The following is a 25281-nucleotide window of genomic DNA, read 5'->3' on the forward strand; positions in this document are numbered from 1 at the left end:
GCGTGACACAACTCTGCATGTTTTTTTAATATATAATTTATAACACGAATATACGTACGCGTGATTCGATTCAAAGAAGGGTCTTTAAATCTAAATAGAAGCGGTAACAATAAAATCATGCAATAAAAATATATTTTACAAATCAAAATAATCAAGCCGAATATAACAGTTGAGCGACCGTGCTAGAACCACGGAACTCGGGAATGCCTAACACCTTCTCCCGGGTTAACAGAATTCCTTATCCGGATTTCTGGTGCGCAGACTGTTAAATAGACAGAGTCATATTCTCCTCGATTCAGGGATTAAAACCGGTGACTTGGGACGCCTTAAAATTCCCAGGTGGCGACTCTGAAACAAACAAACAAATCCCGTTTCGACTGTCCTTTAATTGGAGAAAACTCCCTTGCACCCTCGCGGGGGCGGAAAAAGGAGGTGTGACAACGCTGTTTTTAACACTGAATTTACCATAATATCCATATTAATTGGTGTATAGTCTTAATGGATTTGGAAAATGATTTAGAACGAGTAATTAATGTTATGGGCAAAACAGAACAAATAAATTATTTTTCTCTTGATATGCGAAAAGTGACAAGTAAAAATAAAATTTATTTTTAGAATATTTGACAACTAAAAGTGAATGGAGGGACTACAAGGTTAAAGATAATTAAAGAATATGGTAATAAGAGAATGAAAAAGGTTAGGCTTGTAAACCGTCATGAAAGTGCACCTGCTATTTTAGTAAAAAACATTGCACAGAAAACTTAACAATAGCATGGGTGTGTTCGGGAATGATTTGCTAATATCATTTTTAATCTTCAATATATATATTTTTTTCCAAATTCCACTTATCAATAAAACACCAGAAAACATTTTTCAGAATTTTCCGCAAAAAATGACTTCCATCACGCCGAACACACCCTGTGTTAAAGATTGACTTGCGTAGTTGACAAATCAAATTGGATGCATTCGTGCAATAATATTAAACATTTCATTCAATATTTCCATGAAATTACTTATCCCTGCACACTGAAAAGCTATAGATCAATATCGGACTATATAATAAATAGGACTGAACAAATAAATCAATGTTGGAGTATAATTAATAGGACCGAACAAATTTTGAAGTTCCGCACAGAGACTCGTATATTATGAGAAAAGAAGCAAACACTAATACAAACTAACAGCAAAATTCTCCTCAAAGCTGGGTTGGAAGTACAAAATGTATGCATCTTGTAGGGGATACTGTGTCGTGCCTCGCTTTGCATAACAGAACACAATGAAGTGATTTGAGAGATTGGAAATGTAGGTGCACCAGCTGCTAAAACTTTCCAAAGCCTTATGGGAGACAGAAATCTGGGCTGCTGTTGTTTCAATAACTGCTCTACTTGTTTGACAAAAGGACATCATGGGGTATTTGCCCCTACACACCAGATAAAAAGGCGTTCCTATTTATTCTAATCTGCCAAGTGGGGATTCAGAGCTATAATCATCCACCAACCAGAGACCATAATCACGGAATCGTTTTATCTTCTTTTCAAAACCAACAATATAGTTATTATGAATAATTACATGCATTCCCTTGGTTTCCTTCACCCAAGTCTTGTTCCTAAAGTATAAACCACCTGTCGGGAATCCTGACTGAGGAAGCAGATACATGTCGACCTGCAGCAGTATCATGTATTACACAAACAGGTTATCTGCTAACCCTGATCAAATGTAACTAAAATAGTAAAAAGAGAAGCCCGGTGCACTAAGCTCCCGCTATGCACGGGATCCGGGGAAGGGCCGGACCACAAGGATCTATTGTACGCAGCCTTACCCTACATTTCTGCAAGAGGTTGTTTCCACGTGACCTCCTGGTCACATGGCAGCAACTTTACCAGTTACGCCAAAAGAAAAATGAAATGAAATAAAAAAAATGTTGGATGCAAAGTAAGCAAAAAGAAAGCACGAAAGTAAACAATCAAACAAAAACTGGAAGAGCCGTTGCATATATTGTGCAGGAAACTTTTAGAATCAAAGTGCAAACTCAACCTATGACATATGTGTAATTTAAGTTCTTAGAAAGGACATGACATATGTTTGTAGTTTCAAAAGTTGGTTAAATTAACACTTGAGAAGCTCCATGTGATCGTCTTTTTCTCAATATTTTCTCATAACTATTGCGTACAAAAGTGAGTAGGATTACAACAACAGTTATTAAGCTACAAATGAGGGACATCTACATATTTACTAGGACTAATTATTACAAAGGAGAGAAAGCACAAGTAAAAAATATGGTTGTGTATATGTACATTGATTATATATTTGGGTCCAGACCTGCTTATCTGTGAAACTGCAGCCAGCATGCAGGAGAAAAAAACAATTAATTTGCCTCTGAAACGAGATCCAGGCAACTGCATTGATCAGATTATATCTTACATCTAATTTTAACACCTCTTCTTCAACCTCAATCACATACAATTAGCCTATAATTATTCAGCCGACAGGGCCAAACTACAAAGAGAAAATGGGGGGAAAGGAACAAGGGACAGAAGAAGAAAGGATAGAAAGGGGTTAAATAGACGAAGTTGGTTATGCCTTCCTACATCAGTTGGCTTCAAAGAAAACATCGCTACTTGAGAACCTAGCTTAATTTTATGTTTAGATCAAGCTTAATTTTGGATCAGAAATAAGCCTACATATTTAGTACTTCCTGCTGAAACCATTCAATGAGGCATGGAAAAACAAAGACCTGATAAGTCATGAAATGCAAAAGCAACAAGGGACTCCAATAGAAATAAGGCTTCTTGAGCTGGTTCTGAAGCATGGCAGTAGAATACGAAATAAAAGAAAGCAATGCACCTGTCCAGCAGTTTTGTTCAATGCCCAATTAAAAGCAGGCTGGTCATTAGCTTTTTTTGCTCTGGACCATGGTTGAATCTGCATTTCCTCAATCCACTTTTTCAGAACTAGTTTTGCTCCAGTGGTGGGTCGCAGATAGATCATGCAGCTACAAATGTAAGGTCGACCCTTCTTCCCTGGAGGTGGCAAACCATGAGAGTGATTCAGAGGTTTTACCTGGCATTCCAGAAGAAAGGAAGAGAGCAAATCTTTCATCACTAACAGTCAAATCAACAATGTCATGACAATAAAGTTTATACAAAGTATAAATTGATGCAACCAATTAAAAACTGTCATAACTACCAGAGAATGACCTGTGTTCTCAGTTAAAAAAAAGCAGAGAAGTAAAATTTAAAGGAAAAGAAAACAAGGACATAGTTTGCAGTGAAGCAAGATGATGAGAGTTAAAAACTACCGCAATAAATAAATCCAGCTTCTCCAATTCAATGACGCAACATAACATTGATTACCAAAACTATACAAGGAAAAGTTAAAGCATTTGCATCCTCTTCAGCACTTACCGCAGCCATGTCGTCCATGAAGTATATATCATGATTTCCTTCTAAATATTGAAATGGATCCGCTAACCAAACCATATCAACATCGTTGTACATGACATTATAACCAAGCTCCAGAATTTGCAGAAGATGGCGAGGCCTTCTGGACGTAAAATTGAAGAATCCCTTAAAAATAGAACTATCAATGTCATTTCAGTAGAAAACAAATAACTAACTCAAAGCAAGTAGAACATTCCAGAAAACGCTTGTTTCCTCTCTAATTCTTTTAAAAGTTTCCTCTATAATTCTAAGACAAGTTTGTGATTCAGGAGAGTCAAAGACAGATAGTAAAGGATCAGTGGAAACACAATGTTCATTATTGTTATTATTCTCAAGTTTTAATCATCAGCACTCCAATTTCTTCAATTTCTACATCTAGGATTCGACTTGTATCATGGATGCTTTAATGCATTAATCGGCTGAATGATGAAGAAACGACAATGCAAGGATCTTGTCACTCTCAAACACATTTTACCTACAAACTGTAAACATTCAAATATGGAAGGGGTAAAATGCCAATTATGCAGTAACTCTACATGATGGTCATTATTAAATTCCAATACTCATAAATGGAAAATATTAATGGACAAAGTCTGAGAATCTATTTGCACATTTGCAGGCAGACAAGCATATCGAAACTAAAAATTGTTCAAACCAATCGACAAAAAAAGCGAGATATACAACAAATCCAGCAGCAAATCAATCAATCAACAAGGTTTCATCCCAAAAAGAATCTATACATTCTGCTTTATTGAGCCCATCTCATTCCAATACTAGTAAGCAATTTATCTTTTATGGCAAATTAGGGGTTCTGTAAAACTAAAGGTTCTCCAAAACACAACAAACAATCAACTACCTAATCCTCAATCCTAGACTAGTTGAAGTCAGTGAAATTAACATTCCATATGTTCGTGCTCTTATCGGGTCCATTTCATTCCAAATACTGGTAAGTTTCTAAGTCAAATTAGGGGGAGAAACTAAATACAGTATAATAAACACAGATGCAAAAGCTCAAGAAAGGTACCTGAGACCCAAACTTATGAGCAGTCTGAGACATCAAAACAGGAGGAATAAGCACAGCATGACCAGGCCACCTCTCATTAACCTTAAACAAAGTAGCATAGTCCTCAGCAATAACAAGCACTTTCTCATGTTGCTTTTGCCTCACAATGCTAATCAACCAGTTATTCAAGAAAGGCAAGTAAGGTTCACTAACAATACAGACTATAAGGGTATTATTCTTGGCCACAAAGGCAGCAGCTTTAGGCAAGGAATAGTCACGCCACTTGGATTCAAAAAGATTGGATTTTGAGGTGTAAGAGAGGAACCCATTTTGAGGGAATTGAATATATGGATAAAGAACTCCGAGAATTACCAAAAGGGAAAGAAGGAGCAAAAGGGTGGTGCGGTATTGAAGAAATGAGGTGGGTTTTTGGGAAGTTTGAGAGGATCGTGGGGATACTGGATTTGAGTCTGTTAGAGGATTGTGAAGAGGTCTTTGGTGTAAAGACGCTGATGACATTGTTGCTAGATTTGGATTGAATTGCAATAGCAAAAAGGGGAAGTTAATTACACTGTGGAATTACAAAGAAAGAACTTGGGGAAATTCTATAAATCAAACGCAGATCTCAGATGGGGTCCGGGATTGAAAACACAGTGTAATGAATCTGATGAGGCGCTTACTATGAACCGGATCCCCACTCGCTGAGTTAACTTTTTGGCGTTGGTTCAAGTGAAAACAGAGTGCCAAAGGAGAAAAGATAAAATAAGAGAGATCTTTTTATGAATTGAGCTTGTTCGGTTTGACACTTTAATCATTTTTTCGAGATATAAGCTTTTTGTTAATTACTGTCTCGAGTATTATTTTAAAAAAATAATAATTTATATATACTGATAAAGCAGAAACCCAATCAATGTAGTGAGTCTAATTTTTCAGATTACAAATGTCACATGTACAAAAATTTATTTGTTGGTTGAAGTGTAAAAAAAAATCCTTAGAATCCCAACTTGTTTTGGACTGAGTCGGAGTTATTGTTGTTTTGGAAAATGATATTCTTTATAGGAAGGACTAATAAATTAAAACGGAAGGAGTAAGTTTTTATGTTTCTGTGGCAAAGTTTTCCAAAACACTTCTCTAAATTTTTTCCGACAAAAGATTATCCAAATTGGATTATGAGAGCCTTTGTCTTGTGTGCTTCAACTTGTGGCGAATCGTATATTATGTCATTCGTTCTGCCAAAGACGCATTTTAATTTTCTCTAGCGGGGACACAACTGATCAAAACTAAATGAAGGGTTAAACTACACGAAACCTTTCAGTTCCCCATTTTTATCTCCAGTATTTTGTTGTGGGAAAAGAAATTTAATTACTATACTTGTGCTGCTGGAAAAATGTAACTACCAATGAAAATTTAACGACTCTACAAAATTGGTCAGATTTACCGGACATTCTTATTTACTTTTTTTCTTTTTTTGTTTAAAATCAGCACGGTTAAGAGGCATGATTCATTTCATGATTGCAAGAACATTGATAACCATTGAGGATTTATCACTCGGCTCAAGAATACTGGACAATGCAGTTATAGAGAATTATTTTTCCAACAATGTGTTCTTATTTTTCCAACATTCTTTTCCAACAATGTGTTCTACAAGCAGACGGATATTAACATCTCTTTTACCTTACAAATATACACACTGCTCTTTATTGATTCTCAAACGAAAGAAATGGATGATGAAACAAATTGCCTATAATCGTGGAAAGTTTGTGAATGATCTTAAAAGTAGGTGTTCTCGAGGTCATGGCTTAGTACAACTTCTGTTTTACAGATGGAAAGTTAGATGGATGGGACCTCTGAACTTGCTCGCTCTCATTTTTGAGTAGATTACGAGACAGCACTGGTCTTCAATTTCGGTGTCTTATGCTTGACAAAGAAAGCCGAGAGCATACTCCTGCTGCGATTATGTGCACGGATGATGTCCCGTCTTGGATTATCAAATGATCTGTATGGTGTTAGAGGTTTGCTACCCTCCAGGGTGCCCTGCAAAAGCAAATTTTCGTTTTAGCTATTGCGATGAAAGGAATTCATTTTATTTTTTTTGATAAGTATGGAAAGCAATTCACACAGAGAGAGAGGGGGGGGGGGAGAGGGGAAGAGAGGGAGGGGGATGCTTGATCATTTAAGACTTGCACTTTCAGTCTGGTCCTATTAGATGCCCACAAGCAAAGTAGGTAACTTCAAACAGACTATAAGACTGAACAACGTTCAGGTCAAGACTAATGATGCAATATGAAGCAAAGTTTCTGAGATATAAGAAATCCACATATTAAATTAGACTACAAAAAGAAACGAGGCAAACCATATAAACATACATAGACAGATGATCACAAATGTTTTATATCTGAAGAGATGAGATGAAACTGCAGACAAACTGACTGCAATCCAAACATTATTGTTCCCACTTTTCTTACCCCAAAATATACCTCCCAGATATAGATCTCACCTCTCCAAAGGTGCATCTTTACCCCCTTGGAATTAAATTTTTTGCAGAGATGAAACTGTTAACTAATTGAGATATTAATTGCTAACTTGTCTGGTTGATTAACAAGACAATGACAGATCACAAAATTTGGACTACTAAATCACATAGATGCTCATAGTACAACAATGTTATGATCCTCAGATAGCATTGTTTAACAATGATACTCACGTCTGCATGTTCACCAAAATCTTTTAATACACTTTCGTCTGAATTATATTTTCTATTCCGTAATTCCACAACTCTCACATTTATCAAGGTAGATTTGAAATATGGTAATTCAGTTATAAGTGAGGTTGGCTTTGGCTTACATAAAGCAAGAGCGCATACACCCACAAAATTGACAGCTCTGTGAAGGCGTTCTATAAGCAGCTGGCATATAACAACACTATAGCGCAGTTTCAGGAAGGACATCATGTAATATAAGGAACAGATGGCATAATATATGGAACTGTTCTTTTCAATTTATTTCTTTTTTCACTTCCAATGCATTTGACATTACCTGCCGCGTGACACCCAATGTCTGCATTGCTAGACTTGATGCAGGACCAACATTAGGTGACTGAGGACGAGCTGCATATGATTTTTTCCGTGTATTCTCTTCATCTGCTCAATGAAAATTGACAGTGAGAAATCAAGAGTCTATTGCATCAAATATCTACACCACGGAAATCACAAGTGAACATAGAACCTTCACAATATACCTAATAAGTTGAATGCGGCAGATGCTTTTTCAGAACCTTTTGCTTCCTCAGGACTGAAATGTAAGGAAAGATCAGTTTTCTACAACCTCTAGAAATATTTGAGAATATTATCCAAAATAAAATGACAGTAATCTCCTCGAACCTTCAAGATCAATACCAACACTAACCTCATAAAAGTACGTGAAGTCCCTTTCAATGTCGATTTAGTTTCTGTTGCCAGATGCCAAGAGAGAGTTTTTGCAGCAGGTGTACCTAATACAGAACATATGATAAGAACGACGAAATAAAATGCTGAAGAGATGACAGGACAGTATCATCAAGAAGTCAGCCACCTGAAGGATAAAGGCGGGGTCTTGCTTGTGAATGTTGCCTCGAATCCACCTTAACTTGAGGGCTGAAGTGTACCTTCTTGCCAGCGGAATCTAATTGTGTGCCAATCAGAAGAGAGAGAAGTGTGCGAGTCAGGCAAAAAGGTCTGAAAACAGCAAGAGCTTTGAAAGAAATGCAACAAGGACCAAAAAGTAGCCGTACTTGGCAAAATATAATGCTTGTGATGCCTTGGGATGATAGCTAATAGCTGTTGCTGCCTGAGGCCTTCTTTCTCGGTGTATGTTTTGCACGTGAGAAGTCGCTTAAATCAAAAGACTAAGTTCAGCTATATCTGTCTTCATTCTCGATCAGACAATTTTCATTAGGGAAAGTTCCACTAAGTTACCTGATCAAGACAAGTGACCTTTAGCTCCATGCTTGTGACATCCAGTGTTTGTTGCTCAACCAAGTCAGTTAATTTATAAGCAACAGTTCCTAGGTGGTCGACAGCATTGACAAGAGCTCTTACAGCATAGTCCTTCAGGTTATCAAGAACCCTGAAAAAACGTAGTATTAGAGTAAGAGCACAAAGGAGCAAAGGAAGAGCGTAGCATGACCAAGAATAAATGCACCAGCATTTTGGAGCTTGCCTAAACATAGTAAAGATTTTTGCTGAGAAAACTAAAAGAGCCCGTACAGCCAGAGATCAAAGAGCTTCTAACTTTTGATTAGAGTGCTGCAAACCTAAACATGAGAGATTGAGTGGAAAATATTAAGCTAATGGGAATACTCTTACATTTGTTTCTGCTCGTTTTGAAGATAAGACTTTTCACAATATTCTGCAGCAGAATAGAGTTGCGGCCTCAAGTTCTTGAGTTCCTGAGACAGGCAACACACTAAATTAGACCAAAGTTATTGCAAAAGTTGACAAATGGTTAAGATGGAAACAAGTTGTAAGCAGATATGAAACATAACTTGGAAACTTTTAATAGAATCTGAGATATCTTTCCTGTCATCTTAACCAGATAAAAGTGCTTATAGTACATTTTATACATATATATGTCAATATCAATCAATCGCTTATCAAAACAATACTAATATCAATCAACCAAACACTCCTCAATCCTAAAAAGAAGGGTGGGTTTGGCCATACAATCTTCTGAAATCATTCTGCTCTACTCGGGTCCAAAACTACTACGTACTTTTTATATGTAATATATTAGGAGAAAATGAAGCAGTGTTATTATACACAGTTCACTAACTGCACCTTTAAAGTGACAAACCATTTTGCATGTAGTATTCATAAGCTGGCATTAGAATGTTAACATAAGCAGCCACTCAACAGCTCCAGCTTCAACCCTCCAACGGCCTACTCGATGCACACAATTGACCAACACATATACAAAATCTTATTTAAACATTTCCAATCTCTCTTAGCTCCCGAGCCTATTCTGATTCCTTCCCTTCTTTACTTCGAGGAGGAGGAGGTTATATAATAGTAACAAAGGAGACGGATTATAAACAAAATGATGCAATATGCAAACAACACTGCACCTCCACATATCAATCAACAATTACATCTCAATCCCAAACTAGTTGGGTCGGTTATATGTTAGAAGTCCTACATCGGTTGTGCGGAAGATGAACTTTTGTGATTAAGTTAGGCCCAATGTCCATTTCTTAACATGTTATCAGAGCACAGTCTTTGTTTACCCATTTAGGGCTCCCATGTTCATGCTCCAAATGTCGAGTCCTGAGTCTTGGGCGTCCGGAGAGTGTTCGAAGTCCCACATCAGTTGTGGGATGGGCAATATGTGTCCTTATATGATCTTGAAAAATCTTCACCTCATGAACATTTCTTAACATTATATGAATCCGTTGTACCAATTCTACCATATCCAGACCCATTTCATTGAACACGTTCCAATGAATTCAATAAATGACCATTGCTATATTATATACTAGTTGTCAGCCTACCACAACCCTCATCTTTTTGCCTGACTTGGAAACTGGGTATGCTTCACGAAATGGTTGGAGTTAAAAGTCACTAAACAAGATACATAAAGGAGTAGCTAAACAGTCAAGCGAATCAGTCAGATTTAAAGTAATTTGAACTTGTAAAGTGTATCCTTCATTACCCAAGCTATCATCATAATAGTTTGTTTTTTCATTTGAGCATCTCGCACAGCAGATGAAAATTTACATTGCAATGTCAACAGTCAACATTATTATTTAAATAGCTAAAATATTCCAAGTAAAACGAAGCTAATATTGTAGACAGTTGAACAAGAACCAGATCTGATCTCGAATTTGGCAAATGAGAAAGAAGTAGTGAAACCTGTAAGGCTTTAACGAAACTCTTGCTTCGCTCCATTGATACTTCATCAAACGTCATCGCCGGAGTATTTTCAAGCTTCAATTGTTCTACTTCCATAACTTTCGTCTTTCAAAATCCGCACAAATTCTCCAAAAAAAAAAAAAAAAAAAAAAAATTAACTTCCTTCTAGATCAATCGATCAACAAATCATAGCGATATGCATTTTATATTCAAAAAGTTCTAATTAGAAAATGGAGAAATTGCGAATAATTTTTTCGAGATGGATTAGGAGTTAAGGAAAGGGCTTCGGTAGGCCACCACGGCGGTGGAAGGTAGTGGAGGTGGTAGCGGTGGTGGTGGTAGGAGAATTTATGAGGAGGGTGTGTGAGTGAAGCAATCCCGGGAAGTGCGTCGTTGTTATTATAATTTTGGGAAACTGGAATATGATGGAGTTAATTGCAAGTGAAAATGACGTCGTATTTATTGCAGGCAGATAAAAGGTGGTTCAACTGCACTGTGCAGCTCCTCCCACCTTGACCCCTGGGCCCTTGGACCGATAAAGTGGACCCCAAACTCAAAAAAAATAAAAAAATAAATTACCTTCCATAATTACACCAAATTATAGCGATATACAAATCATATTGAGACAGAGGGATATAAGTATATCCCGCATTTATTATACTCCCTCTATCTCATTTTAAACGGTTTCGTGCCTATTAATAAAAAATAAAATAGTACTCCCTCCGTTAGGGGTGAGCATATATCGGGTAAAACCGATAACCCGAACCGTTAATTATTTATTGGGTTATCGGTATGGAGTTAACGATTCAGTAACGAGTTAAAAAAATTTATTGGGTTATCGGTTCGGGCTCGGTTTGACAATTCTGTTATTAGGTAAAATCGATAACCCAATAAGGATTAACTAATTTACTAGTTTACCCTTAAGTATATACATACTAGGGTTTCATAATTCATATTTCACTCTTTGATTTCCCTTCTTTCTCAGTTTCTCCGCCTCACGCCCTCACCAGTCAACCCGTCAAGACTCAGGCCGGCATCAGTCGCATCACGCCCTCACGCCGAGGTCTGTCGCATTTCTCAGCTTCTTTCTTTCACTCTTCAGTCGCATTTTCACTTCATTTCTCAATCGCATCTTCACTTTACTCTTCAGTCACATTTCTCAGCCGCATTCTTCAGCTTCATCTTGATTCTTCGTGTAAGTTTTTAGTTGCTTCATCTTCATCTTTTTCTTAGTTTGTTTGAAAGCATTCTGGCTCTGGATTTTTCTTAGTTTGTTTGAAAGCTGAAGTGAGATTTGTCGTGTGCTTTAATTGTTGAGCTGTTACAAAGTTATCTTGTGTCAGTTATTATAAAATTTGTATTTCATAACTATTTGATGAAGTTGTTCAGTCTTCAAAGCAGTCGAAGGGTAGTGACTAAACTTCTCACTTTTTCATTTGACATTTACAAAAATTGCATCACAAACATGTGCATCGTGGCTGACACTTGTATTTGTTATTCATTTAGATCCCTTGTATTTGCAGAAAGTGTCGAAGTGAAAATATGACTGATATTCTATTTTTTTGTCACTGACTGATATTGGAATTTTTGTTTATATTTTTTGGGTTGAAGAATGAAAGATAGAAACTTTGGTTAGTGTTTATTTTATTGGATGTTGCAATAAATTTAAATTCTTGTGAAATAGAACAGTTTTGAAAAAAGTTTTAGCAAAAATAAGTTTTAGCAAAAAAGTTCTTAAAATATTATAAAACTGTTTTGCCGATAACCGAACCGATAATGATCGATAACCGATTAACCGATAATCGATAACCAATATCTTATTAGTTTGGTTATCGGGTTATGATATTTATTAACCGATAACCGATAGGCAAAACCGATAATATTCATAATCGAACCAACCGATGACCACTCCTACCTCCGTTCACTTTTACTTGGTAGGTATACTAAAAATAATTTTTTATTTTTACTTGTCACTTTACGCATATTAAGAGAAGATAAACTTTTTTTCCTGTTATACCCACAGTATTTATCACTCATTTCAAATCATTTTCTCAAATCCAATAAAATATGCATCAATTAATATGGGTATCATGATAAATTATGTATTTCGTTTATTATTTCTTAAGATGCGTGAAAAGTCAAAACGTGTCAAGTAAAAGTGAACGGAGTGAGTACAAAATACTACAACAACATACCCAGTAATCGTGGAGTCTAAGGAGGGTAGTGTGTACGCAGATCTTACCCCTGCCTGGTGAGGATAGAGAGGTTGTTTCATATAGACCCTCGGCTCATGAAAGTATAAGCACCACATTAATAAAAATATAGACAAGAAGGGACAATACCCAAAAGCCATATAAAAGCGGAATAAAATAACAAGATAGTAAGGTGATCAACAATGAAAGAAAATAATGGTTAGTCATAAAAACCTACTACCAACAGAAAGCGAGACTGCGTGCCAATACTATTATTATAAATACCCTAGACTACCTACTCTACTACCCTAATCTTCGACTTGCATACCTTCCTATCAAAGGTCATGTCCTCAGTCAGCTGAAGTTGCGTCATGTCTTGCCTAATAACCTCTCTCCACCTCTTCTTTGGTCTACCTTTATCTCTCCATAGTCCCTCAAATGTCAACCTCTCACACTCTTCACTGGGGCGTTTGTGCTCCTCCTCCTCACATGACCAAACCACTTAAGTCGCGCTTCCCGCGTCTTGTCCTCAATAGGGGCCACACTCATCTTATCGTGAATAATCTCATTTATGATCCTATCTAACTTGGTGTACCCGCACATCCATCTCAACATCCTCATTTTTGCTACCTTCATCTTTTTGACATGAGCGATCTTGATTGGCCAACACTCAGTCCATACAACGTTGCTAGTCTGACCACAACTTTGTAAAATTTACCTTTAAATTTCGATGCCACCTTCTTGTCCCACAAAATACTGGAAGCGGGTGTTATTTCATTCATCCCGCCCCAATACGATGCGTTACATCTTCAACAATCTCCCCATCCCCTTGAATAATAGACCCAAAGTACTTAAAACTTCTTCTCCCAGGGATGACCTGCGAGTCCAGCCTCACCTCCCCTTCCCCTCTTTGAGTCTCGCCACTGAACTTACACTCCAAGTATTCTGTCTTGGTCCTGCTCAACTTGAAACCTTTAGACTCCAGTGTCTGCCTCCATACCTTTAATTGCGCGTTCACACCATTTTGCGTCTCATCAATTAATACAATATTATCTGCAAATAGCATGCACCACAGCACCTCCCCGTGGATGTGGCGCGTCAGTACGTCTATCGCCAGAGCAAATAAAAAAAGGGCTGAATGTCGACCCCTAATGCAACCCCATCATAACCGAAAAATGGTTCGAGAACCCACCCATTGTCCTCACTCGGGTCTTTGCTCCATCATACATGTCCTTAATCAACCTAACGTAGGCAACATGTACACCTCTAGCCTCCAAATATCTCCACAAAACCTCCCTCAGAACTTTATCGTACGCCTTTTCTAAGTTTATGAACACCATATGCAAGTCCTTATTTCTCTCCCTATATTGCTCCATCAATCTCCTAACAAGGTGGATGGCTTCTGTAGTCGAACGCCCCAGCATAAATCTGAACAATTTCTCAGAAATAGACACGCTCCTCCTCACCATTAACTCTATCACTCTTTCCCAGACTTTCATAGTATGGCTAAGCAGCTTAATACCCCCGATAGTTATTGCAATTTTGGATATCGCCCATGTTCTTATATACAGGAACCATCGTGCTCCACCTCCACTATTCAGGCATCTTATTCGTTCTAACAATGACATTAAATAACCTAGTGAACCACTACAAGCCTGTCTTGCTCGCACTTTTCCAAAACTTCACCGGAATTTTATTCGGCCCGATCGCTTTGCCTCTGCTCATCTTACGCATAGCCCCGTCAACTTCATCAACACTAATCCGCCTACAATACCCAAAGTCACAACGACTCCTAGAGAGTTTCAAATCACCCAGTACAATGTTCATGTCCACCTCCTCGTTCAAGAGACTATGGAAGTAGGTCTGCTATCTCTGACGGATAAGCCCCTCATCCAACAAAATTCTACCTTCTTCATCCTTGATGCACTTCACTTGGTCCAAGTCACGCGCCTTCCTTTTTCGCGCCTTAGCTAACTTGAACAACCTCTTTTCCCCACCTCGGCCCTCGAGTTCCTCATACAAATGACTAAAAGCTACAGTCTTGGCCGCCGTAACTGCTAGTTTTGCTCTTTCTTAGCCAACTTATAATGTTCCCTATTCGCTTTCTTCTTCTCCTCATCTACACTTTCCACTAGCTTCAAATACGTTGTTTTTTGGTTTTTACTTTACCTTGCACCTCTCCATTCCATCACCAGTCTTCCTTGTAACCACCAGAGTAACCATTTGAGACCACCAGAATAATTATTAAGTATTTATTGAGAAATAAGCAATATTAAAAAGAAATTACTACTTCTTTAATATTAATGATATAATTTAAAGTAATTAATAAATTTAATTTTAAATTTCTATAGTGATAATTATTTTAGGATAATTTTCTAAGCTAAAACAATTGTTAATTTATGATGGACGGAGTAATTATTAAGCTAACTGTTTAGTTTAATATAAATATTGGATACATTTGAACTAATATCGTCATAATATTACTATTCAGAAGATGAATGTACTGCAGGTTCGTTAAAATTAGAAAACAATTTGATAATGTGAGGAAAAATAGCTTGCTAAAAGTTAAACTAATTAACACGAGCACAAATTGAAGCAATGTGTATATTAATTAACTATAATTAAGTGATAAAAGTTTATACAAAAGACACATTTCATATACTATTTATTATTCAACATATATGTCACTATGTGTATCTTTTTTCTTTTAGTTTTCCGTTTTGGAGAAGAAAAAAAGGTACTATTACTATCTTGAGTGATTGATTCTTCAATAATCATTTTTTATACTTTTAAGTATTTCTAATATCAAAATTTGATTTTAATATGTAATTATTATTTTTATGGATGTGTTAGAGCCCCTTCGGATTAGTTGATTGTAAATAGCTAATAAGCTTGAAGTGTTGAAATTGATTTTTTAAATAAACATTTACGTGTTTGGATAGACGTGTTGAAACTGATAATAATCAATTGATATGTTTGGTAGAAAAGTACTGATAAGCTGTTATTTTGTTGAAATGATTAAAATACTCTTACAAACTTTACAAAAAATTGTAAATTAAAAAGTTCTGTATACAGTGAAATCGAAGGGTCCAATTTCTCACCATTAAGGCACTTCGAAAGATCACCTCGAAGGCTCGAGGCCACGACCGAGTATCCTCCCTCGAGAGTCATCGACAGTCGACCCCGGGGCAGTGTGATTAAGGTAATGGTAGAAATGGGAAGTTCCCAAGGTATACGACAAGGACTGACAGAGCCTAGTGGACTACTCTAAACCTGAATCAGGGTGTCATCTAGCTGTCCCATCTCCGCTTCTTTGTCATTAATGTATTTTGTACTATGTTGGGATTCCCCTCCTATATAAAGGGGATCCTTGTCATTTTGTAAATCTCTGTTGCTTCAGTTGTTCCACACAAAATATACAAGAACATTCTCCTTTCTCTCTAACATATTCTCTTGATATTATTGTTTTCATTTATTATCTTCGTTATTGTTCATCATTTATTGCTTATCATTGGCCATAAAGAGCCTTCGTTGATTTTATTATAACTGTTAGCCATACTTCGACTGTCTACGATAGCTCCCAGTCGAGCCCCGGAATCGACCTCGAGGTCCCGAATCGACAAGCTCGAGGCCCCGATCGTTAATCTATCGGTCTGGTTATCATCTTATTCCTAACTCTTATATCGTTTCTAAGTCCCACACATAGCATCATCTGCTTAACAACTAGCATAAAAATAGATCACGCATTTTTAGAGTCTCATAATCAAATTTATATTATCATTCTCACGGTAAACAGTTTCTTTGTAAAGAAAAGGGTGAACAACCAATACGGAATGAAGAGAAAGTTAGAAAATTTATTTTGGGAAAAATATTTTATGAATTAAAATATATTATTAAGGATAAACTAGCAAAAGTCTTGGTCAAACTAAAGTGCTTATAAACTGAAAAGTCATAAGTTGGGGGTGACCAACTTATGATGTATGACTGATTTTAACTCATAAGCACTTGACTTATAAGCACTTTGAATGTTTACCAAACGTGTAAATAAGCCAAAATGTGCTTATAAGCCAGTTTGATCAACTTATAAGCTTAGCCAAACACCCTCTTAATCTTTGATTCTTTGTCTTCAAATTATATTGTTTTTAATTAAGATGAATTAATGGAATATGTCGCTTTCGGTTTTAAACCACCTCCACATGGCTAACACATGCCCTTAAGAACGGAGAGTGGAGGGTACTTACTGAATTATCATTAACACCCCTATGGTTTCTGGGAGCACTAAAAGCACCCCGACATCCAACTAACATTCATCACATTTTCTACAACTCATTTCAATTAACTCTCAATGTGTTGAACGAGTGTGACTCAAAACCATGTGCACTGTAATTTGACTGACTCAACCATGTTATACATTTTCTTTTTTAATTACTGACCATCCTCAGTGTAGATTTTTTCTATATTTAGTTCTAAGTAATTTGATTGTTTAAATTATGTTTTACACTATGGGTAATACTTGAGTTCTAAAAATCTAATGGTCATCATTGGTTTAGGAATTTGATATGATTAGTTTGTTCGTATGACTTTTTAGTTTTTAGACTGCCGTATAAAGAAATTACAACCAATTTTTTGGTCAATACTTTGTTGTTAAGTATGGTACCAAACTTTTGTTCCTTATGTAAACAATCATGCTACGCAATTCCAATTACTGTTAGAGCTAGTTCCATATTATTTGATAATCGAGCATTGGAATCCATGGTATAATTCTAAAAGTAATGAAATTCGTACAAAGATTAGTCCTACAGTTATATTTATTTTTCTTTCTTTGATTTAATTTGAATGCTATAAGTAGAATTAAAGCTATCTATTGACCACTTGTTACTAGTGAGAAAGCGGAAGGCCAATTTGTTAATTAATGATAAATGTCTATAGAAACATATTTAAAATTTTAAGTTAGTAGACGTAAGAGTACATGTATAATACAATATTTACTAACTTCCTTCGTGGCATTCTTATAAGATATTAATAATGGTCCTTTATTACAACGTCGACCTAATACAAAAATCAACTGATTCCGTTAAACTTATTTTTTATATTATCAACGATTTCTACGTGAGGCAACAAGATATGTGTATGGCAAATGTAGCGCCTTGACTACATCTCAATATCTGCCACATAAGCGTGAATATTGTAAATAAATTACTATGTGATCAATGATCGAAATTTTATGTATGCGCGTGTGAACTACCTATAGTATATAGTTCAAGGCAAATGCAGTGCTTGATCGCAACTCCACACTTGGCCCGCTGTAACAATATCGTCAATGAATTGCAAGGTGTCAATATAATGATAGAAGTTGGGTTGTCTATATACGGCAAATAGTAAAGGGGCCAAGGAGGATGGGGTGTTAAATCATTCATTCATCAGTTTCTGATTCATTGAATACTCTTTTATGGGCATGGATCGGAGACGGCAATATTGACTGAGGAGAATTCTGCTTCCTTATTGACTAATTTTCAGTGCTGATATATAACCGGTCCATTTCCTTGAAAAACTAGTATTTGGAAGGGGGACTATGAAAACAAGTTTCGTATTTTGCTAGCTTATTTTAAAATCTTAAATTTAGGTTTAACAGGTGGGCTAGTTTTATTTAGAAGGACAAACTTTGCCTTTGTTTTTAGGCAAGGGTTAAGAGGCTAAGAGTAACACTAATAAACTATGCAAGAGTATCTTGTGTCATGTGTAACTATGCATGTATTAATGCACGCCATTTTAAGTATCCTTTCAATTGAAAAAAATATGTTTCTGCATAGTCAAATGAATTATGATATCCTAACCTTCGTGTATTTTGTAGATTATTTGTTTGAAAATGTAAAATTCACAATGGAAAAAGTGATCTTTACGCAAATAGCCGATTGTATTTGCGTTTTATTTTTGTAGCCAGTTTATATCAATTATATACACATTATACATGGATTATACATATATTATATATCTACCTGCTAATTTAATTTATATTTTGGATGGACGGCTATTTAGGTTAATTCGATTTAAAGCCCATCTCATTATATCTAAAGCAAATGATTCATATTAAAGAACACATATTTTAAAAACATTGCTTAAATGTTATTAGACAAATTATTGAAGTTAAATAAAATTATAAAATAAAAATTAAAGAAAACTTCCTGAAAATGATAAATGCTATGCGCTAAAAAAATGTTTAGTTGGCCAAATATATGTGTAAGCACGTGATTTTTGCTTCACCAACAATCACTCCAAAAGAAAATAAAAATAAGTGACAAATGGTTTCAATTGTTCAAGTTTTCGTGACATGTGTTATTAGTCGTTTGTAGGACTGTCTATTTCTGCATTTAATCATTAACAAACAAAAATACAAAATATGTATGTTAGGATGATTAAACCATAATTCGGTCAGTAGAAGAAAATTCAAAAAATATATATATATATGTGTGCATCGTTCGTTCTAGGCTTTTAGTTAACTTACTTAAATAATTTTGTGATAATTGTGTTAAAATGTTGCATCGTTGTTTAGTTTTAATTTCATTATTTTTATTATTTATTATTTTTGTTTTGTTTGTTTTAAAAAAAAAAAAAATGAAATTAGAAAACCAAAGAGTAAATGAAATCGGTTTGGGCCAAAAGGAGTGAAACAAAACATGCCCAAAACCAACATTCAAATCCGGTCCAAGTCCAGGCCTGCCCAGCCACCTCCTGAAACGACACCGTTTCAGGCCAATCCATCTCAGCCGTTCTAATCAACCCAATCCAACGGTCCAGGATCACTATCCGTAAACCGTTTCAAAGCCCGACCCAAATAACCAGCCTGACCCAACCCCTCATTTAAACCAAACGACCTCGTTTCACTACCAAACGACCCCGTCTCATTTCTCAGGATCAGATCTAAGCCGTTGAGATCATCTGATCTAACGGCTCAGATCCAATCAGCCTCCCCGTATATAAGCCTCCTATCGTACCCCGCACCCCCTATACCAACCCCACCCTTCATCGTCCCCAAACCCAAATCTGAAACCCCCCGAACCCTAGCAGCCGCCCCAGTATCCCTCGCCATTAAAGCCGGCGGCATGAACGCCGGTGGCCACCTCCCGAACACCCTAAGACCCCCTCACTCTCCTGAACATGGATCTGTTACTCCCTAGCCTCGAATCACTTTCGTTCGTCTCGAATCTTCATTTGAAGATTTGAGTCGAACCCGGATCTATGCCAAACCACCCCATCTTCATACCAGACACCCCCATGGCCTTCCTCGTGACCAAACCAAGCTTGGTTTGGTCCGAATCTACCCACAACTCCCTAAAAATCAGATCTGGAAATCCAGACTTTAGAACACATGCACCTGGGGAATCCGGCCGGTTTGGACATGGGTTTGAGGTCTAATAGACCTTAATCAAGGTGTTCTCATGTGAGAACACCCTGATTAAAGTTTGTTCGGCCTCAAAAGTTCGAAGATGAATCAGATTTGGGTTTGTTTGATTTAGACATTTTTCGGTACGTTTTCCTTTCTTTTGTGTTAGTTTTAATTAAGTGGTCAGCATGTTTCGTTGGGTTTGTGTGTTATTTTTGTTATTTTTCATTCGGATTTCTTTCATCTCTTCAAAGGCCTTTTATTTGGTCGATTGTTTTCTGTGTATGATTTAAATGTATCCTATGATAAGCATGTCCGATTAGTATAGTCGTCGCATGAATAAACTTATATAGGTTCCCAGTAATTGAACACAAAATTGTCTGATGCCCTTTAGGTCCCTGAACATATTGTTTATGTGAGCGATTGATTATTACCTGCTATAATTAGTATAGTCGACTCGATAAATGTCGTTGATTAGTTTCTATAACTAATGAATCAAACGAGCTAATAATGTCGCATGACTAATTGAACTTTGCCACTGATTGAAGGCCCCAGCATTGTGTGAAATAGTTTGTTTGCATTGAAAAATGACTGAAAGGTTCAGTCTAGGCAGTCTTGAATTTGAACTTTCATCAGTTCAAAAATGCCCTGATGCTGCAAAGGGTCAAGACAGTGATAACCAGGGTTTAACAGGGGTAGTCTGGGGTTTGAAAAAGGCAGAAAAGGTTAGTTTAAATGAAGCTGGCAAGTAGGGTACTAATTAAGATTAAACTAATACTAATGGGGAGCAAGACATAAGAGTATGGGGCTTAAAATGAATAAATAAAATGAGCCCATAACTCTTGATTAAACAAAAGACCAGGCGTGGGGAACAAAGGGGCTGGCACCAAAGATGCTTAGGCATGGGCTTTAACAAGGTATGGGCAGGCTGCAAGTTGCAGCATGAGGGCAGGCAGCTCAGCTGCACTAGTGCATTTGGCCTATAAAGAGGCCATTTGAGAACTTAAAGGGGGCTGGACTTTTGAGTCTTCAGAGAGAAAAAACTTTAGTCTGAAGAGAGGTCTAGTGAGTCCCAAATCACAATAGCGTAAACACAAGGTAGTTTCCAATAGACATTGTAACCAAACACTGCCTGAAAGTTGTACAAGAGTGCATATTGGTCAAAGCTGTCTTGGCCAAGTTCTGTTGCTTGCATTGGCTGAGTTGTTTGTTGGTTGTTGAACTGTTAGTTTTACTGCATTTGAACCCTCAGTTACTGCTGTTATTTCCTTACTCTTTCCTGAGATTGCTGGCTTGGTTTCGACTATCTGCTAGTCCTTGTATTCTGGGAGATATTGTTGGTTATCTGTGGCTGTGGAAAACACTTGGTTTAGTTGGTTGTTGCTGTGGAAAACACTTGGTTTAGTTGGTTGTTGCTGTGCTGTTGCTGTGTGTCTGCTGCTGCTGTATTTACTGCATACTGCCCAGCTGATCATTCCTTTCTTCTTTTGTTCTCTATACCAGGTACACACCTAATACACTGTCAGATGTAAATTGGAAATTGAGGATGAATACAAAAATGAGAAAACCTGAAGAATGTCTTTTATACATAGATTGTTGCATTAAATATCATGTAATGTAGAATGATTTTTATTTTGGTTTGGATGCTGGAAGCAGCTTGCCCGCCTAGTAAATATCAATGTATGGGGATTGAATGTTAGTTGTATATGTAGGTTGTTAGATGAATATTCCTAATGCAGTAGGTTGTATCCCAGACTTAAGTTTAAATTGTGTAACATACTCTTTAATGTAGGCCAGGCATGTAAACTATCCACTATCAGTATAGTTCTTTCCCCTTTTGCTAGTTTGTCACATATAAATTGATAAAGAACAAAGAATCAGTTCTAGGCCTCCACCCCAGGAAGGCCGAGCCCAAATCGAAAATCAGCTAGGCCTGTATCGGAAAAACAGGGCCCAAGTCGGGCCATCTCGCATGAGCTGGGTTTGGGCCCATAATTTGCGACTAGTTGTCCATAAATGCAGTCACGTTTTATTATTCTGTAGTAGCACTTTAAATCCGGTTTTATAATCAACTAAGGCTATTTACTGCTTTCAATTGATAGAGACAAACACGACGAGAAACATAGTTGCTATAGGATATCCCTTAAAAATAACAACGAGATGAGCCTCGATAAAAATAAACAAAACGCAGATACGGGGCCCTTGTTAAATGCATATTAGTGAAGCATTTAGTTTCCAGGACGGGTTGTTTAGCAAATCTCACAACTCTCCTAAAAATAACAATGCGTTAGACTCTTTAGGACGCGCCTTAATAAATCTTACCTTCTTAAACTCGGGTGCGCATTTATGTGACCCAAATCCAATTCTCAACGGAGTCGAAATGTGTTTCTAATCACGGGTACATTGATTGTGACGTGGTTCGAGATGCGTGTCCATGACGTTGCAAATTCATTTTTTTTTAAAAAAAATAAGAATGAGATGAGCCTCGCCAAATAAAAATGCAAATTGCGGGGCCCTCAGTAAACATTTGCTTTAAAAATTGTTTAGATTTCGGGATGGACCGTTTAGTAAAATTCCACGGTCCTACCCAAAATAAATACGCTAGTCGCTTTAGGCGCGCCTTTAATAATTTAATTTCCTTAAAATCGGGTGCACATTGATGTGACCCAAATCCAAATCTCAACGGAGTCAAAGTGTGTCGACGACCGCGGGTACATTGATTGTAACACGGTTCGAGATACATTTTCACAACGTTGCAATTCTTGATAAAAACAGTAAATGATAAAAGCGGTTAATAGTTAAATTTTGCACATAAGTTCACACTTGTATAAAATCAGATAATCAAGCCGAATATAACAGTTGAGCGACCGTGCTAGAACCACGGAACTCGGGAATGCCTAACACCTTCTCCCGGGTTAACAGAATTCCTTATCCGGATTTCTGGTACGCAGACTGTAATATGGAGTCATTCTTTTCCTCGATTCGGGATTAAAATTGGTGACTTGGGACACCCGAAATCTCCCAAGTGGCGACTCTGAAATAATTAAACCAATCCCGTTTCGATTGTCCTTTAAATTGGAAAAAAACTCCCCTGCACCCCTCGGGCGCGGAAAAAGGAGGTGTGACAGCTCTGGCGACTCTGCTGGGGATCAGACCCAGAACCACTGGTTCAGGGTTAAGAATTCGAGCTTAGAATAATTGTTATTATTTGGCTTTATTTATTATCTGATTTTATTATTATTTGTTTTAGCCTAAATGTGCAAAATGCTACTTTTACCGCTTTGATATTATTTGAACTGTATATAAACTGTGCCGAAACCCTTCTCTTCTTACCTCTGGGGATGTGCTTACTGGTTGAGACTCCCTATTCTGTTAGTGTCGTACCCTAAATAAAAGAGGCTCAGAAAGTTTCTAAGCCGGCTGGCCTTTTGGTTCCCGGAAAGGAGCTCCTTCCTCAACTCGAGTTGTCCGCTCGGGTACACTGTCTAGAACACCGACCCAGGTTTTGAACATAGAATAACGTGACTTCATGCCGGATCCCTAGTAGGAACGCTTATTTGCATCATGTTGCATATGACTTAGGGGACTCAACACAGGGGTTGGGTCCGTCTAGGACTAGCAACCTGATATGAAAAGACCATTCTGATGCATCCTATTGTTGTCCGTGCATTTATTTGTCTCATGCCCGCATGCTGACCGGTGTTTGAATATTTGGAATATTGTGAAAAAAAGAGTGAAATAACGGTTAGGAATTGATTGTTTATTGTTGAAAAAAAAAGAAAAAAAAAACAAATACTGTCAAAACTCTGCCAAAATTTTGAAAAAAAGTCGTTGTTCTGTTTTTCAAAAAAAAATAATAATAAAAAAATAAAAATAAAAATAAAATATCAATAGAAATATAGAGTTTGTCTTGTTTTTAAAATGTTTTTTTATGAAAATAATAATAAAAAGAGTCTTGTGTTGTCTTTACTTTTATTATTTGTTGCAAATATATGTATATATATATATATATATATGAAAAATTCAAAAGTTTTGCTTTACTTCAAAATGTATATATATCTTTATTTGTGGCAAAAGTATTTGTTTTGTTAAAGGTCTAGAAAAGTCCTTTCAGGCTCCCAGTTTTCAAAACAAAAATCCAAAATATTTTCCGTTATTGACTTCTTTAGAAAGTTTTTATATATATATACGAAAATTCAAAATTCACAAAAAATCGCATATATTTTTGTTTTTATCAGGATAAGTGTCGTTTGTTAAAATCTTATTAATAAATGTGCAGAATGAGCACGATTCCGAATGAACCCTTTTCAATCATGAATAAAATCCCCCTCCAATTGCGGCTCTGGTGGAATGATTTGGGCAAAGAAGGGCATGACGAAATCAAGAAGTATCTGAAAGGCCTCACGAGTTTGTTGGATATCAGGCCACGAGGAGATATCATAAGGGCACTAGTCCCCCACTGGGATCCTGCGCACAATGTCTTCCGTTTCTCAGATTTTGAACTTACCCCAACTTTAGAAGAAATAGCAGGGTATATCGGCAGCGCTGAGACTCCTTTGAGGCACAAATATCTGATTGCTCCAAGAGCTGTAGCAATACACCGGTTCCTGGACTCTTTAAAGATAGTCAGAACAATTCATAACCCTGACTTGGCAAAAGGTTTTTGCAGCATGAGTTTCGTATATCAAAGATATGGTCACATAGGAGGATTCGACAAGCCAGAAAACCAGTTGTGCAGCAAAGGTAATCGCCAAAAGTGGGAAGAACATAGACGGATTGCTTTCATGATAGCTTTCTTAGGACTACTAGTATTCCCAAGAAAAGACGGGAATATTGACATAAAGATAGCAGGGGTCGTCAGTACGTTGCTCACACAGAGTGATAGTACGTTGGCGCCCATGATAGTATCTGATATATTCCGGGCACTCACTTCTTGCAAAGCCGGAGAAAGCTTTTTCGAGGGTTGCAATTTGTTGTTGCAAATGTGGATGACCGAACACCTATGTCACCGAGCCCAGTTTCTGAGCCATGGATCCGCTGGAAAGACCTGCATAGAGGAGTTCTATACCAGAGTTAATGAAACCTACCTACCAGAAGGAGTCACAGCATGGACCTCATATTTCCATACCCTCAACGCCAGTCAAATACAGTGGGCGCTAGGATGGTTACCGATCGACGAAGTCATATACATGCCAGCAGCCAGGCCCCATTTTCTCTTAATGGGACTTAAGAGCATTCAACCATACGCGCCGCATCGGGTTTTAAGGCAACTTGGGAGGTATCAGATAGTGCCGAAAGACGAGGATCTGAGCATCCAGGTAATCGAGATCAGTCCCGACGGCCAGTTTCCTGAAGCAAGGGTTCGTCAAATTTGGAGCCAA

At 37.2% G+C, this 25281-nt stretch overlaps 2 protein-coding genes across 2 annotated transcripts; both read right to left on the minus strand.

The window, feature by feature from the left end:
• Positions 1-1039: 1039 nt before the first annotated feature.
• Positions 1040-5244, minus strand: LOC107824067 (UDP-D-xylose:L-fucose alpha-1,3-D-xylosyltransferase MGP4). Its single transcript, XM_016650782.2, has 4 exons — positions 4465-5244; positions 3405-3566; positions 2845-3060; positions 1040-1662 (listed from the first exon to the last, which is right to left on the minus strand). Exons 1-4 carry the CDS (start codon positions 4960-4962, stop codon positions 1450-1452), a joined length of 1089 nt encoding a protein of 362 aa, XP_016506268.1. The 5' UTR covers positions 4963-5244; the 3' UTR covers positions 1040-1449.
• A 762-nt stretch (positions 5245-6006) lies between these two features.
• LOC107824066 (protein ABIL1) lies at positions 6007-10522 on the minus strand. Its single transcript, XM_016650781.2, has 9 exons — positions 10328-10522; positions 8786-8868; positions 8396-8546; positions 8212-8311; positions 8013-8102; positions 7848-7932; positions 7681-7733; positions 7479-7582; positions 6007-6477 (listed from the first exon to the last, which is right to left on the minus strand). Exons 1-9 carry the CDS (start codon positions 10421-10423, stop codon positions 6322-6324), a joined length of 918 nt encoding a protein of 305 aa, XP_016506267.1. The 5' UTR covers positions 10424-10522; the 3' UTR covers positions 6007-6321.
• Positions 10523-25281: the final 14759 nt, after the last annotated feature.

This window comes from Nicotiana tabacum, chromosome 7, assembly GCF_000715075.1.
Source record: "Nicotiana tabacum cultivar K326 chromosome 7, ASM71507v2, whole genome shotgun sequence".
NCBI classification, from domain to species: Eukaryota; Viridiplantae; Streptophyta; class Magnoliopsida; order Solanales; family Solanaceae; genus Nicotiana; species Nicotiana tabacum.